Source organism: Schistocerca serialis, chromosome 8, assembly GCF_023864345.2.
Source record: "Schistocerca serialis cubense isolate TAMUIC-IGC-003099 chromosome 8, iqSchSeri2.2, whole genome shotgun sequence".
Classification (NCBI taxonomy): Eukaryota; Metazoa; Arthropoda; class Insecta; order Orthoptera; family Acrididae; genus Schistocerca; species Schistocerca serialis.
The window spans coordinates 506,127,407-506,144,115 of NC_064645.1; the positions used below are offsets into that span (position 1 = coordinate 506,127,407).

The 16,709-nt window shown below is 38.4% G+C and overlaps 1 protein-coding gene across 1 annotated transcript in view; it reads left to right on the forward strand.

Moving 5' to 3' along the window:
* Positions 1-13,892, forward strand: part of LOC126416570 (N6-adenosine-methyltransferase catalytic subunit) — an 84,057-nt gene extending 70,165 nt beyond the window's left edge. Inside the window, 2 exon segments of the mRNA XM_050084318.1 lie at positions 1,628-1,806; positions 13,655-13,892. Coding sequence (XP_049940275.1) covers positions 1,628-1,806; positions 13,655-13,766 — 291 coding nt within the window. The 3' untranslated portion in view covers positions 13,767-13,892.
* Positions 13,893-16,709: the final 2,817 nt, after the last annotated feature.

A 16,709-nucleotide genomic window follows, 5' to 3' on the forward strand; every position in this document is an offset into this window, starting at 1 on the left:
ATGTGGAATGTTTTTACTGTCCACTTTTGATACTCCATCCAATCATTCCTTTACAATCTTTTTGGTATGCTTCACCCAATACTTGTTCTGGTAACCTTCTTTAAATGTAGATAAATGTCTGTAAACAGAAGAAAAAACTAAATAGTGTACAGTTGTAGGGTTTGTGATAAACTTTTGGAGCTCTTTGCGTTATTTGACTGTTGCTAATACTGCAGAGTCATATGAAATTAAAAGAACATTAGGTGAAAATCAATTTCAGGAAGGATAAATGAAGATTTAATGTTTGTTGGGAGGAAGCAGAGAAAGTGCAGTGCACCTATAAAGGAAACCAATATTATGAAAAGTATAGATTGAAATTCATTATATATAGGAGACACTGAGTTGCAGACAGGCACAACAGAAAGACAGCTATCTTTTTGAAACATTCTGGCAGATAAAAACTGTGTGCTGGACAGAGACTCAAACTGGAGACCTTTGCCTTTTGTGGGCAAGAGCTCTACTGATTGAGCAGGAGAACTTCTGTGAAGTTTGGAAGGTAGGAAGCAAGGTATCGGAGGAAGTTTAGCTATGAGGATGGGCTGTGAGTTGTGCTTGGATAACTCACTCAGTAGAGCACTTGCCAGCGATAGGCAAAGGTCCAGGGTTCGATTCTTGGTCTGGCAGGAAGTTTCATGTTAGCACACAATCCACTGCAGAATGAAGGTTTCATCCTGGAAACATCCCCCAGGCTGTGGCTAAGCCATGTGTCTGCAGTATCCTGTCTTCCAGTGGTGCTAGTTTTGCAAGGTTTGCTGGAGAACTTCTGTGGAGGTTGGAAGGTAGGAGATGAGGTTCTGGTCGAAGTAAAGCTGTGAGAAGAGTTGTGAGCCATGCTTGGATAGCTCAGTCAGTAAGGCATTTGCTGATGAAAGGCAAAGGCCTCGAGTTTGAGTCTTGGTCCGTCATACAGTTTTAATCTGCCAGGAAGTTTCATATCAACACACATTCCCTTTCAGAGTGAAAATTTCATTCTGCTATCTTCTTGTTGTGCTGTCTTTTTGTTATGCCTGTCTGCAACTCAGTGTCTCCCCTGTATGGTGAGTAGCAATCTATGATTTTCATAATATTGTTGTTATTCCATCCTAGAATTTCCACTGTAGAAAGGCAACCACATACAAAACACTTCAGTCCTGAATTTACTGTACCAGTGTTTGGAGTCCTTACCAAGCAGCCAAAAACGGAGACACTGAATGAATTCAGAGACATGCTATTAGAACTGTAACAGGCCGGTACACAAACGTATAACAGAGATGACCAGAAAACATAAATGGAAATCTCTTGAACTAAGGCAATGTTCTTGCAACATAATTAAAGAACTGATATTTAAGGAGGACTATGTGACAATTCTGCTGTCTCTGTCCTACATCGTAATAGGTATTGGAGAATAAGTTAAGTTCCCATCTTTCATAAGCAGATGGGATAAGGCAGGAAATCACTAATGTTGTCTGTGAAGTGTATAGGTAAACATACTAATTTATAGAATTGGCAGTACAATACATTATAGCCATATCTTTACATTTCTTGCAGAGTTTTCATGAGCATTGAATGTACATTTGTGTTGTTATGTAGTATTATCTGTATACTACAGGTGGGGATGAAAGGTAGTCCAGACAACCTTAATAGAGGACTTGACTGTGATGTTATTGTGGCAGAGGTACGAGCTACGAGTCACAAGCCTGACGAAATATATGGTATCATTGAACGTTTATCGCCAGGCACAAGGAAGATTGAGCTCTTTGGACGCCCTCATAACGTCCAGCCTAACTGGTAAGTACTTGCTTTAAATGTAGCAACCCAGTGGATGTGGAAATAATGCTATGAGATGAAAACATTAAGTAATGAATGTTGCAATAATAGAAATAATTTGCACAACAGCATAAACAGGAAAACAAAGGTGCAAAGATGAAGATGTCCTTTGTTATTTCAGTTCTAATGTTCCAATCACAGTATGACATCTTGACAAAAAGTGGGAGACCACCTGCCTCAGCCCTCAGTTTGCTTTCCTCACCAAAAATATTTGCATGCAAACATATTCATCCTCTTTCAATACAGAATATTAAAATCCTTTTATCTAGTCTCGCTTTGTAGTGAAGCCTTCATACTCAGGAACTCTCTCTCACTGCCATTGTCTATATATGTGTCTTTCCCACTGTCTCATTTCTGTCTCTACCACTGTCCCGTCTTCATCCCTTTCACTCATTCTTCCTTGCAACTGTCCCCTTTTCTGCCACTTTTGCTGTCTCTCTGTCCCATTGCCATCATCGTTGTCCCGTTCTTTTTCTCTGTCCCATTGTCATTGTCTTTGTCACATTCTTTTTCTCTGTCCCATTGCCATTGTCTCTTTCTTTCTTGCTTACAGTCTGCTGTCTTTTTCTTCAACCACCATTGTCTCCTCTCCAAACATGTCCATGGGTATGTTTTTCTTGGGGTTTTGACCCCTAGACCAGGAAACTAACACATGGATAAAGGATATGGTGGAGAACAAGCAAATTTTTTGTGGTTAAATTTCACTGGTCAAGGGGGGGGGGGGGTCAACATTCCCCAAACATATTTATGGTCTCTCTTCATCTCTCTTTTTCATTTCTACTGACTCCTATCCTTTTTTTCCTCTTACTGCTGCTATCTTCATCCATATCTCTTTCTCTTTTACTGACACTGTCTGTCACTGACCATCACTAGTTCCTCTCTCTTTGGCTCCCATTCCAGCTGTCTTCATCTGTCGACATACCCGTGGTCCCAGCTCATCTCTCTTTTACATTTGTACTGTCTCCTCTGTCTTTTGTTCCCACCACTACTATTCCATCCATCCATCTTTCTTGTCTTTTAGTGCCACTGTCTCGTTGGCCATCACTATCTTATCTATCCTTGGCTATCACTGCTATTGTCTTCATTTGTCTCTCTTTCTCTTTCACAGCCATTTTGTCTCTCTCAGTGCCACTGTGTCCTCTCTCTTTCTCTCCCACGAGCACAGTCTCGTCTTCCACTGTCACTGTCTCTGTGTTACTGTCTTTGAGCACAAAAAAAGTGTGGATATGTTCACGTGCCAAAATGTTTGGTGAGGAAAGCAGAATGAGGATTAAGGCAGCTGGTTCTCCACGTTTCTGTCATAGTCTGTTGAAGGGGAGCATATTCACCCATTTTTTGTGCTCCAACAGTGCATTTTTCAGTTGGTTTCCTTCTTTTCCACGTTAGAGCATTGTGTGCTACTTATATAAACAAATTCTGCTGGTCAGTAAAGTCCTGACTGGTTATTTATGTACTTCAACACAATTACATTATTTATATCTAGAAATAAAGATGCTGTTACTTACCAAACGAAAGCATTGGTATGTTGATAGGAGACAATAAAAAAACACACAAACACACACACAAATTTCAAGCTTTCGCAACCCAAGATTGCTTCGTCAGGAAAGAGGGAAGGAGAGGGAAAGACAAAAGGATGTGGGTTTTAAGGGAGAGGGTAAGGAGTCATTCCAATCCCGGGAGCGGAAAGACTTACCTTAGGGGGAGAAAGGGACAGGTATACACTCGCGCACACACACACACACACACATCCATCCGCACATATACAGACACAAGCAGACAAGGTAAGTCTTTCCGTTCCCGGGATTGGAATGACTCCTTACCCTCTCCCTTAAAACCCACATCCTTTCGTCTTTCCCTCGCCTTCCCTCTTTTCTGACAAAGCAACCTTGGGTTGCGAAAGCTTGAAATTTGTGTGTGTGTTTGTGTGTTTTTTATTGTCTCCTGTCAACATACCAATGCTTTCGTTTGGTAAGTAACAACATCTTTATTTTTAGATATATTTTTCCCACGTGGAATGTTTCCCTCTATTATATTCATATCAATTACATAATTTGACGCATATGACAACATAACAACAAAGTACGCGTAGTAAAAGGTTAACACAAAATTGGGTGCCATCCAACGCAAGTTCACTTTACACGGCTTTACATAACAATGTGCAACATTTTTAGCATACACCAACATTAACCAGACAATTCAGTTTTGATTTTCAAACGCAAAAATTTTGTACAACAAAGTAGTAGTTAAAAAAAAAAAAAAAAAAAAAAAAAAAAAAAAAAAAAAAAAAAAAAAAAGGTACCGGCAGGTGGCACCATCGAATAATTTCCAGGTCAAGACAGCTTGCATAGGTGTAAAGTTTAGAGACAGTGCTACTAAATTTTGGTGACCATGAAACCCTTGCGATGATCCTTGGACCCGGACCCTTGCCGTGCATTCACTAACAGTCAAAACTACATTTAGTCCTCAGAATGAATATTATCTGCATATTTTATGTGCATAAATATGATATCTTTGAATCTCTGGATTTCTGTAGTGTTTAACGATACAAAAAAAAATTTCAAGGTTTCCCAAGAACATCGTCTTAAAAATTCATGGTAAAAATTTTGACCATTTGCCATGAATAAAAATTATAGAAGTGGCCATCGACACAATTGGTACTTTTTGATACTCAGAAATCACTATTTTTCAGGTGTGTCTTGATAACTGATAGAGATTTTTGGAAACAAGAAAATGGCATTTCTAAATAAATGTCTAAAGAATGCAAAGTTAAATTTGAGCCGTTGTCCATGGTTATTTATGCAGATAATTGTGGCCCACAGTGCAAAAGCGGCTAAAACTGGTTTTCACTGTTTCCTCTGAACCTCTGGATCTTCCTAATGAATAACAGTATCGAAAAAAGTTTCAAAGTTCTTTGAAACCATCTTCTTAAGAACATGTAGCAAAACGTTTGGTGATTTGACATGAATAGAAAATATAGATGTTACCATCCACACAATTTCTAATTTTGTTACCCAAAAATCATTGTTTCTTGAGGTTTTCTCAAGAACTGCCCATGAACAAATGGTGCTTTCATAAGCTGTCTAAGGTTCACACTAGACCACACCTAATGCTAAAGAACCAACCAATTGGCTCAGTTTGCCTGGGCTGGAGTAAGTTTGTAGTGTTTAAATTGTGACCCTGTCCTGTAGGATAGCTATAGTATGCCCATTCTTCTGATAGGTGTACAAATGGTCACTAGGGCAAGGACTATCCAAAACATTTGACCATTTATTCCTGTGACCATCTGAAAAATCACATTTTCAAGTGCGGATTTTTGGAACTTATTGGTACGGTGCACTGTCATGGTTGGACTGATAGCTCATTTGTTGTTTATTATGTGAGTGCTGACGGTGATGATGTATTTTGCAGAATGGTAGTCTTGGTTAAAATCTGACAAATATGCAGGTGGTAGAAACTGCAGTTGAATGTCTGCCATCGGAGACATCAGATGGCTCACTGGCAAAGTAGTTGAAGCAGATATAAAAACCAGAGAATTCTGTGATCGTGTTTAATGCTCAAGGCAAGGGGGGAATTTATTGGTCTTTGCAGTGAAAGACCTGGTACTTCAGTTTACACTTGTGTTAAACATTTACCTTTGAGGTCAGTGCACTTTGTCCATTGTCTTTCCAGAGAGTCTTTATTTAATTTACTTTGTGAAAAAGCTTTGTGGTCCAGTGTTTGAAGACAGTCTATTAATAAAATACCATGAACTATCTTAATTACAATAATAACTTCATATACAATTATGGCATAGGACCACAATTTGTATATAAAATTTGGTCAGACATTGTAATAATAATGTGCAAAATAACAGCTCTTCTAATGGTTTATGCAGCCTGTTACTACATGATCTGAAAAACATAAACTATTTGGAAAATTGAAGATGTTTAACAAAAAGATAGTAAGGGAAAAGAAAAAAATAGAAAACAGGAAGAGTCATGACGTAGAACCTCATCGCAACTACTGGGGGGTGGTGAACTTTGAATATGCATTGAGTCTACATCACATGGCTGGTTGCTTGACAACTTGTAACTATTTTCATTCCAGTGGGGCCATGCAGTGGGGGTTCAAGATCTTGCCCCTGTTACAGGTCCATTGTTAGTTCTGGCTAAGGAACATTATGTGATTTAGCAAAATTGCAGTTGTATTTTACAGCAAAGATATCTTTCAGCTATTGTAACAGATATAATAACACTAATTTAATATTGGTAGTTGTCTAAATCTTGGTGTTTAAGCTCCACCAGATGGGAGAACAGTACTTTTTTTCTTAACAATTAAGTACAATCGTAGGCATGAGTTTTAGCAGTGTTTGTGGCCACCTAATGACGGGGCAACAAGCTCCACATGCATGTCACTTTCTCTACACTGATGCTCCCTCTTCACTCACATTGCTCACTGCTGGATCCTACTCCCTATTTTGCATTCGTGCGACTTTAGTGTAGTCTGGGGCAAACCCTTTCTTTATATGCTACTAGCAGTCTGGTGTTCACTATGTTGTTTGATATAAACCACTTTTTAGAGCCGTGTACAGCTGTGTATAAATGAGGTGAGAATGTCGTGTTAGGTCTAAATGTGTTCAATAATGTGTAGTGGAAGGCAATGTGTTCTGGAATTCCTTCATCTCCGCTATTCACAGATGTTGCTCTGCTCAAGCTTGAAATGTCCCAAGATGAGTGAGGTGAGACAAGAGCTGTGTTCTGCCAAAAAAATGTACCATTCTCTGACTAGGACTAACGTGGTGCATTTTCAGACTTTCTCGTATGTTCAGGAAGAAAGAATAAACTCGTCAGCAATTATTATGTAATCTCAGATACTCTACCAGGTATTCATCCTCCAATTTTTTAATTTATATTTGTTGATCCTGACACTAGTTATTCTTCTGGGCATTTTTTAGGTGTCCTTTCCTTAGCCAGTATGCAGTTAAAATTGTAGTTGTATCTATCAAACAAATAGAGGGAAGTCCAAGATGGAATAATGACAGTTTTATGAAAGGATAGACTTCTACCCACTATGTAAAGGAGATGTTGAGTTACAGACAGGTACAACAAAAGTAAAAAATGGTAACACAAGTTTTTGTGGTTTTTTGCATAAAGGACAGAATCTTTGAATCTCTGGATTTCAGTAGTGGATAACGATATTGAAAAAAGTTGTGAAGTTCCTCAAGAACTTCTTCTTAAGAACATTTGGTAAAAATTTGAGTGATTTGCCATGAACAGAAAATACAGAAATGGCCATTCCCACAATTGGTACTTTTGGTACCCAAAAATCACGGTTTTTCGGGGTTTCTTAGGAACAGCCCATTAACAAATGGTACTTTTATAAGTTGTGTAAGGTGTGTCATCTGCATCCTTCCTACTAACATAGCTTTTCTGAAGTGCACAGATGGTAACTGTCACTGCAATATATCCTACATTCCCATAACTCCTGTGGCCTCAACCTTCACTAGTCCCTTTCCTTCACCTACATGTCCTCTTCCCTGCTTCCATTCTAGCATTACACAGCCTTGTATTGGATCAGAGCACCCACTAGTCTTTTTCCCCTTCTGTCCTCATCTGTTCCCCCTTCCTCTTTACTCCCCACCCAAAAAAACCTCCTGACAGCACTCAACAACCTTACCCTGCCCCACCACATGCCACTAGCAGCACTACACCTCCCTTCACCCTATCCTGCTATCTCCCCTCCTCCCTGCCCCAGCTTCTCCCTTACCCACACCACCCAAGCTTATAATAACTCCACTAGAATAGTTCCAAATACCTAAAACAGCTCAAGGATGCACTCTTCTGTCCTTAGCACATAGCTTTTCAATGATTCTTGAAGCAGAATCAGTGTGCCCATACTATTGATTTGGAAGTATCATTGTGAACATGGTATACTTTTGTGTTGAACAGTATGAGCCTTGAATTTGTAGTACCTATACTTGTTATCTTGTGCATTATGTTAGAAACTTTTTCCTCAACTGCTGCACCTTAAGGTCTTTGCATGTCATGTTGTTCAGCAGCTGCAGAGACATTGCCTAATTTAAATGTTGGGTTTCGAGTTACTGATAATCTAACTTTTAGCACCATGTAGATAGTTTGTGTGCTACCATCATCAATTTGTTTCCTTAACATTATTTGCTCACTTTTCCACTACACTTCAGCATTTTTACTCAAGTGCAGCTTTTGAGTTCCCAGAAAACACTATTAGCATAAGGCCAATGCATACAGTGACCACATATACATCAATGCCAATCAGTCAGACTGAGGAAGGGATTCTATCACGAGATCCCAGATCACAGCTCCACAGATGGGCCCATGTGGGCATCTATTTGTGATATGTGTAATCACTTCCAGTTTCCTGCATGCCACTCCACCACTCACCCCCTTGCAGTGGTAATGAAAGCTATGATAGAATTATGCAGGTGCCATATCTCTCTCTGTTGCATGACCAACAGAGGCCACCTAACATAATCGAAGGTGCCTGTGATTCTGCGAGGGTAAAACTAATATAATTGGAATTGTATTTTTTTAAATTATTTAATGGAAAATAAAAGGCAGATATAATTTTTTCTACATAGTTTCCTGCTTTAGAAATATGTTTTTGCCAATGAGAAGAAACAAATTTTTTATCACAGATTATAGAATAAAACTGGCTATGTGAAGAGCCAATTACGCACAAATCACTCCATGTCCTTGTCATCTTCAAATTGTTTTCCTCGTAGAACTTCTTTAAGTGGCCCAAACAAATAAAAACTGTAGGACAGTAGGTCCGGGCTGTAAGGAGATGATCAAATTCAGTCCGGGGCATTGCTTAAAGTTTTGAGATGGTCAGAGCTGCAGTATAGGGCCTGGGCATTGTCTCGAAGAGGGTAGCCGCTTTAATTGGTTGGTCTCATCTTTTATGGCAGTATGCAGCCCTCACCTTGTTCAACAGCTCACAGTAGTAAGCAAAATTGATTGTGCATCACTCATGCGAAAAATCAGTAAGCAAAATGCCTTAGTAGCCAAAAACAATGGTTGAAAGAACTTTGCCAACTGACAGTCAAGCCTTTGTTATCACTGATGCTGCCTTTTCTTTCCTGTGCCATTACATACTGGCTTGTTTCAGCTTGGGATTGTAGTGGCAGACCAGAGTTTCATCGCAAGTGATGATCTGACTTGAAAATGCATCGCTTTTTGTAGACCTTGCTGTAAGCATCTGACAGACCTCCAAATGTTCAACTTCTGATCTGCAGTCAAAAGGCAAGACATCCTGACTCTCTCTCTCTCTCTCTCTCTCTCTCTCTCTCTTTACTGGACTTTAGATTGTTTGTGATGATCACTTGACAACGTCCATAACTTATCCCTACCTGTTCTGCAGTTTCAGATACCCTCAACAGTTAGTCATCTTGGAGAATATCTTGAACTGCACCGATATGTTTGTCTGTAATCCTGGTCAGAGGACAGTTATCGTGTTCCTGATTTTTCCACTAGTTCTCATCCTTCCTTGAACTTTTTATTCCAGGCAGGCACATGAGTCCTTTACAGTGCTTGATCCCCATATTTTGCAGCCAATCTCAGGAAAGTTTCCATCGCTTGAATTTTGTAAGTATGCATAGCACAGTGGAGGGGTGCACCTGTTGCTCTAACATCGTGAATGCCAGCGACGAATTGGGTGGGAGTATGAAATGACCAGCTCTCCCCATTCCTCACTCCTAAAGCATACAGTAGTTGAGACTGTGTAAAAAGATCACTGACAGCTTGCAGCACTGTTGCCAGCTTTCAGCTGTGAAGTCCTGATGTCTGCAGTCTGCAGGAGGAAACAGTAGCCATCTACAGAGCTGTGACAACACTGAGGTGTTGCCATAGAGGTGTTTAAAAGATTGTGTTATGTTATTGATTGAAGTAGGCTCACAAAGCTGCCACACTCATCTTACTGCAGCTGTAAGGGACCAGCTTACAACAACTCAGCTATACAAGTGCAGGATCAATCCTACCATCAGTAGACGCTCAGGAACAAAAATTCAATTTATATTTGATGTACTCTCATACCATAAAACAGTTTCATATTTTTGAAAGATACCTGAAGCATGCCAAATGCTTCTTTATGGTGTCTTCTGCTGCTTGACCCTGTCGGAACCCAAATTGACTATGGCTAAGTCCATGAAGCTACCTGTGTGGCTGAAGTCAGTCACACAGGAAGCATTCCTAGACCGTAGCCCAAGCATTTATAACCAAGTCCTCCTGTAAGATTTACATTTTAAGTGGTTCATATCTTTGGATTGTTTGATAATTATTGTTCTCATGGTTTACCATGAATCAGTAAGTAAGGAAGATTAGGGTGTAATGTCCCATCCACAACGAGATCATAAGAGACAGAGCGCTAGCTCAGATTGTTTTAAGGATGGTGAAGGGAATCAGCCATGCCCTTTGAAAGGAACCGTCCCAGCATTTGCTTGGAGTGAATTAGGGAAACCATAGAAAACTTAAATCTGGATGGCTGGACCCGTATTTGTATCATAATCCTCCCAAAAGTGCGTCCTCTGTGCTAACCTCTGCACCATCTCATTCGGTACCATGAATCAGGTACATGAATCGGATGTAATGCTTCATTTAATACAGATATTAAGCAAGGTGCAATCTGTGGTGCTAATTACTGCAGCACTTCTGACTGGATACTGTCAGATTTGAGTGTTATCCCTTTCTTTAACCTGGCCAGCATCACTGCATCCCCCTCTTGTGCATAAGGATAGTTCAGATGTTCCACTGCATGCCTTCACCCCCTTGTGGATTTGCTGTCACTGATCCTTAGCATGGTCTAAACCAGAACTGTTTTGATTCACTCAACCAGGAGGTTTTTTTGTATCTGTCATAGATATCATTTTGGAACTAGCTGCATAGGTACTTTTCCAGCTGTCTTTCCTTGTTTGGATGAGTATCATTGTGTAATGCTCCTTAATTCCTCTGCACTGTTCCAAGCTCAGTTGTCTATAAGCGCACTGTTACAGCCTTGTGGAATTTCTTGTTTGCTTTCTTAATTTTGTTGGCTGCAGGGTCCATGGGTTAGTCTGCTTATTTTGCCGTTTTATAGGTGGGACGAATCTGCCTAATGGAGTTGACTGATGTTCTTCAAACACCCCTTCCACGCCCTGCTCTCTCTCTCTCTCTCTCTCTCTCTCTCTCTCTCGACACACACACACACACACACACACACACACACACACACACACACACACACACACACACACACTCTCTCTTTTATTTTATGTAAACTAGCACACACTAAAGGGAATGTAAACTGTAAACAAAATTGTAACAAACTGTAAACAAATTTCTTTTGTTGTATTTTTCCATACTTGGGTCACACAGTTGGTATCATAACCAGTTTGACTTCTCAGGTGATCTGAATATGTTATTCAGTGACTCATCAAAATTAGGTATGATGTTATGTACTAGAATCATCATAAAATGACGTTTGAAGAAATTGAAACCTGTTATGATACCATCAGAGTTTTGTCTCTGGCTGTGGTTATTCACTACAACCTGGACATCAGGAAAAGTTCAAATGCAGCTTAAGACCATAGACGGTGCAATAAACAAAATTACAAAATTTCAAAATTGTGTAAACCAGCAAGGCGATGGGAAATGGTCAATTGCCAATTAACTCATAGCCCTTAGCACACTGTAAACTGTATAAGTAGTGTATATGACAAAAAAATTCAATAGCTACTTTCTTTTTCATTATACGTGGAAACTGAATATTTATTATATATTTCAACTGTTGAAATCTGCTGATCTCCGCACCTCCAACTGATTTGCAAATATCCATGTTTATGAGATGGGGAAAAAGATCACTATTTTTAATATATTTACTATAGAAAAATTAAATGAGTTGCTGTTTTGTGTTTAAAGTAACAGCCTTGGTTCAGGTAATGGAAGGAAGGTTTTTATTGGCATTTGGCTGTGAAAAATTGTTCATCACTAATTGCTAATCATCCGTGGGATGTTTTAGGCCCCTGCTGAAGGTAATAAACTTACTTTAGAAACAGTGTTCCAATGGTTTTTCAGCAAAAGCTGATTATTGGGTTGATAAAAAAACAGTTTTTTGAACTTACCCAGAATATCCTCCAAGCTGTAAATTTATGGTCCCAGGCATCTAGTTTATAGTCACATGTAAAAATTTACTTTAGGTTAGCTGTGATAAACTGTATGTTTTCACAAATAGTACCTTAAGGGGGGTAGGATGTCAGACGGGCCAACTTGGAGCAGGAGAGGCACCACAGGACATTTTATTTTCTACTGTCTATACTTTTACAAATAAATTCATAAAACTTTGTCAGTATGACCAGGAAGGATTCTGGACTCACACTCATGGCAGTGGAAGTGGGAAAACATAACAAAATAATTTTTTTTTTAGATATGAAATTTCATCATTTTTTCACTTTGTTGCTATAGGTACATTTTTCTTCACAAGTAAGAGAGATACTTTGATGAATTTTGCACAGCATACAAACCATACTTACAGGTGTATCAAACTCTAGAATTTTCCAAATCTATTAAAAACTGTGGTAAAAATTAAGATAATTAACTACAAAATTTGATTTTTTTTCTAAACATAAAGTTTAAAACGTAACAGCTCATTCATTTTTTCATAAATTAAATAGATTCTAGAGTTTCAGACACCTGTAAGTATGGTTTGTATGCTGTGCAAAATTCATCGAACAGTCTCTCTTACTTATGAAGAAAAGTGTACCTATAACAACAAATTCAGCCAATAGTAAGCAAAAAAAATGATGAAATTTCACATGTAAAAAACATTATTTTGTTATGTTTTTTAACTTCTGCTGCTACAAGTGTGAATCTTGAATCCTTCCTGGTCATGCTGACAAAGTTTTATGAATTTACTTGTAAAAGTATAGACAGTGGAAATTAAAATGTCCTCTGGTGCCTCTCCCGCTCCAAGTCAGCCCGTTTGACGTCCTACCCCCCTTAACAGCATTTAGGCCTACATATCATTCATTCCAATTACCATTCAGAGTACTTTCACAATACTACATCAGATTTTACAATTCAACATTTAGGACATGACTGCCTCATTAGGTTGCTCAACAGAAACTCGCACTCCTATCATCAGTTGCATTGTCTTTGTGCTTACAAAAGGTGACAGACTATCATAAATTAGCAAGAATTCCAGAACTTTACTTTTACAACAGAGACTTTTCCTAGTTTCTACTTGTAATTAGCAGCATTACAACAAAAATAAATAATTTTAGTTTCTATCTGTAATTGTACAATATATTACATTTCAGTATTTGAAGTATGCAAAGAACATTCTTGAATTAGTAAATATCTGTGTTTTCAATACACACCGGCAGGAGATGCTATCGTGCGGGTGGCGGGCTAGCGTACTACATTACAACTTGTACAGTGCTTTCATTTACTAGGTGTGCTCCTATTGAAAGTGACATGTGCTACCTTCCTCAAACCATAGAACTTGCAGAGTAATGAATGGCCAGTTCAATGCGGAATCTGATCCCCAGTTCAGCGTAGTAGTTTTCAGGTACTCAGAACACTGCGAGAAATGAAGTTGTTAAATATCATGAAAATTCATAGGATTAAATGGGAATTAAGTCCAAACCTCTTATTTGTAGTGTAAGGCTTAATCACTTAGCTGCCTAGAATAACTTATTAATCATGTTGTAACTAAAAATTAGAAAACTAGTTTTATAACAATTTAATTTCTTTAATGCGGATATTACCTTATTCAAATATATTTTAGTTGCAACCTAATTTTTTATTTATTATTTGCACAGGATAACACTTGGAAACCAAGTCGATGGTGTTCGTCTTGTTGACCCAGAGCTCATCCAAGCTTTTCGAAAAAGGTATCCAGACGGAAATTGTATGACCCCACCAAAGTCTTGATCTAAACTAAAATTAGTGAGAAAATTTCATTTTCATACTGTACTATACATCAGCTTACGTGTGTTATCATGAAAGTATTCAATCATTTTGTAAAAAAATGAAAAATATGAATTTATGATAGTGAAACTTTTCTGTCAAATTTATTCTCCGTGTCCCTCCCCTCCCCTCCTTCTCTCTCTCTCTCTCTCTCTCTCTCTTTCTCTCTCTCTCTCTCTCTGTGTGTGTGTGTGTGTGTGTGTGTGTGTGTGTGTGTGTGTGTGTTTTGTCAAGGGCATAGCCATGGGAGGGGGGGGGCGGCAGGAGGTCCGCAAGGACCCCCCCCCCACCCCCCCAAAAAAAAAAATCACGTAAATGAAATTACACACTACCTACTTATTATTTATTTTTATTATCTGCTGTCACATTTATTTGTTTTATGTTTGATTTAACAAGTTGCATCGCGTTTTGAGCATGTTCCACCCATCTTCATGCATTTATGCATACAGAAAATTGCTCCTCAAAACAAATAGTCTTAAAGTAAATTAACTTAGCAGTCTTTGTTTACTGTTCATTGCTGGAGAGACTGTTTTGTTTTGTGGTGGTTGGGGATAGGGGGGGTTGTCCAGCGACATCTTCTGCTGATATGAAGCTGTCTTGTTGTTTATTATGATTGAGACCACCGCCTGTATGGGATCCAGAGAATTTTGCATCTGTTATTATGTTGCAAAAATCTTGTGTGACGCTCTTTATATGACCCTTTTCACTTCCAATTTTGCCTTAGTAAAGCTGTGTTTTTTATCCTTGGTACACTGGCAGAGCAACTGTGTAACATCACAATATTGTTCTATTTATTTTATCACTTTTTGACATAATTCACAGCATGAATTTTTCTACGTTCATGTAAACATGGTACACTAAATATAGTATGGTGGCCTTGCAGGGTGTGGGTGAATATTGATTACCACATTTTATACTGATATTCACGATGCAAACATGCGAGTCATCATTTGTTTCACATTTACACATCTTAAATCTGATGCATTAGAACTGGCTTAAGACTACTGTACAATTTTGAGTGTTTGAAGTTGGTTACCTCATTAAGAACATTATCTCCATATTTTGTTTTAGGAATTAAAATTTCCGTTTGTACCATGATATCAATTCCTTTAATTTCTGATTTTGTGCAACATTTCAGGACTGTCTTTGTTTTTGAAATGGTGGCTGTGTCTTTAATGCTGATTTGTTGCATTTACCCAGTCTGCATATAATATTTGTTGCATTGGCTGTAGATAATTTTGTAAATGCCTGATGCATCAAGATCTCTATCTGGCAGTTTTATATTCTTAGTAAGCTCCATACTTTGGTTGTTGTTCATGCTGAAGCTAATTTTTACTTCTGTGTTCTTGAATAGCCTAGCTGATTTGTCAGACATTATACCAAGATATGACATTTTTACGTATTTAACTCCTGGGATGCTTCACATGTGAGTGTAGTTTGAAGTTGTTTTTTCAGTTTATTTTTTATCCTTTGTGACAATGGATTAATCAGTGAAGGAGCATATCCACTGTGTAATGCAGTACATTTTATGCTTTCTGTTTCTTGCTGGAGTTCTGTACATTGAAGAGGAAATGTGTGTGTTCTGTATAGCATTGATCTATATGCAGTTCCTTGTCTGAGGTGGGCTGTGTAGAGTAGTTTGGTATAGTGGTGTCTGTACTAGCATCTTCTCAGTAAGTACACCTTTTGGTTCTATTTTGGTATTTTCACATCAAGACAAGGTATACTGTTGTTTTCTTCATGTTCAAGGATAAATTGGATATTTTTATACAGGCTATTTAATTCACTGATGGGGTCTCAAACAACATTGTCTGTATCACAAAATGGGATAAGAGTGTCACCCACATTAGTGTTATAGAATTTAACATTACTTGTGATGCTATCTTTTAGTGTCAGTATTTCATTCTCTGTATGATTGGTAAATATTTCTGCAATTAGACCACTAAGAGACCTCACATTGCTAGCCAGGATCCTGTTTGTAAATTTCATTTTTGAAAGAGAAGTAATTAGATGAGAGTACTAAATTAAGTACATCATAACCTCTATTATTTCTTGTCTGCTCATTGTCTTGTTTTTCTGTCGGTTCTTTTGAGCCATGTAGTGCAGCTGAGAGATATTTTGGTTTTCAATCACACAACGAAAAAGTGGTACACACTATTGATAGTAAACAAGGCCATCGATAGAATTAAACTATCGAGATATCTATAGTACTGTGATCTACCACCCATTCCTACTTTAGCCCAGTTAAACTATTGTAGTGTTCGGCTTATTTGAGCTCAGCTGTTTTTTGTTGATCAGTTCAGTTCTTACTTGCACTTGAATTTAATGTAAGTGCTGCTGTTTATTGTTTTTGCACTGTGTGCTGTTGTAATAGTTTCTAATTATGGATGAGTTTGTAGCAAGAGAGAAGAGGAAAACCGATTTTGAGGGTAAGTTAAAAATATGTATGCACTGTCTAATTACATATCTATAGCAGTTTAATATTAACACTGGAGTCTTTATTTGGAGGCTGATGGAACTTTGTGGTTGCAATATTCCAGTGTTTCACAAGGCAGCAGATCAGTAAACATCATTACAAAAAACTTCAGCGCATAAAAGCACCCATGGATTTGGCTGTGTCATCCAAAGATTGCATTGACCACCAAAAAAATAATTCTCAAATGATAAAGGTTGCATTTTTTTGGAAAAATTGCTCAAAATTCTATCATTAGTAGCCCTCATGACAAAATATCACCCAGTCTGGTCACCTGTGTAGCACTCAATTATGAAAGCCAGTCTGGATATGGAATGATGAGGACGGTTTCTGGATACCGTATGGGGTCTGTGTTGATAGCACATTCTCTAGTTCGTTCGTGTCTAAAAGATTTTTTTCAGTGGCTTTCTTGACTTTGTCCAAACTGACTGCCT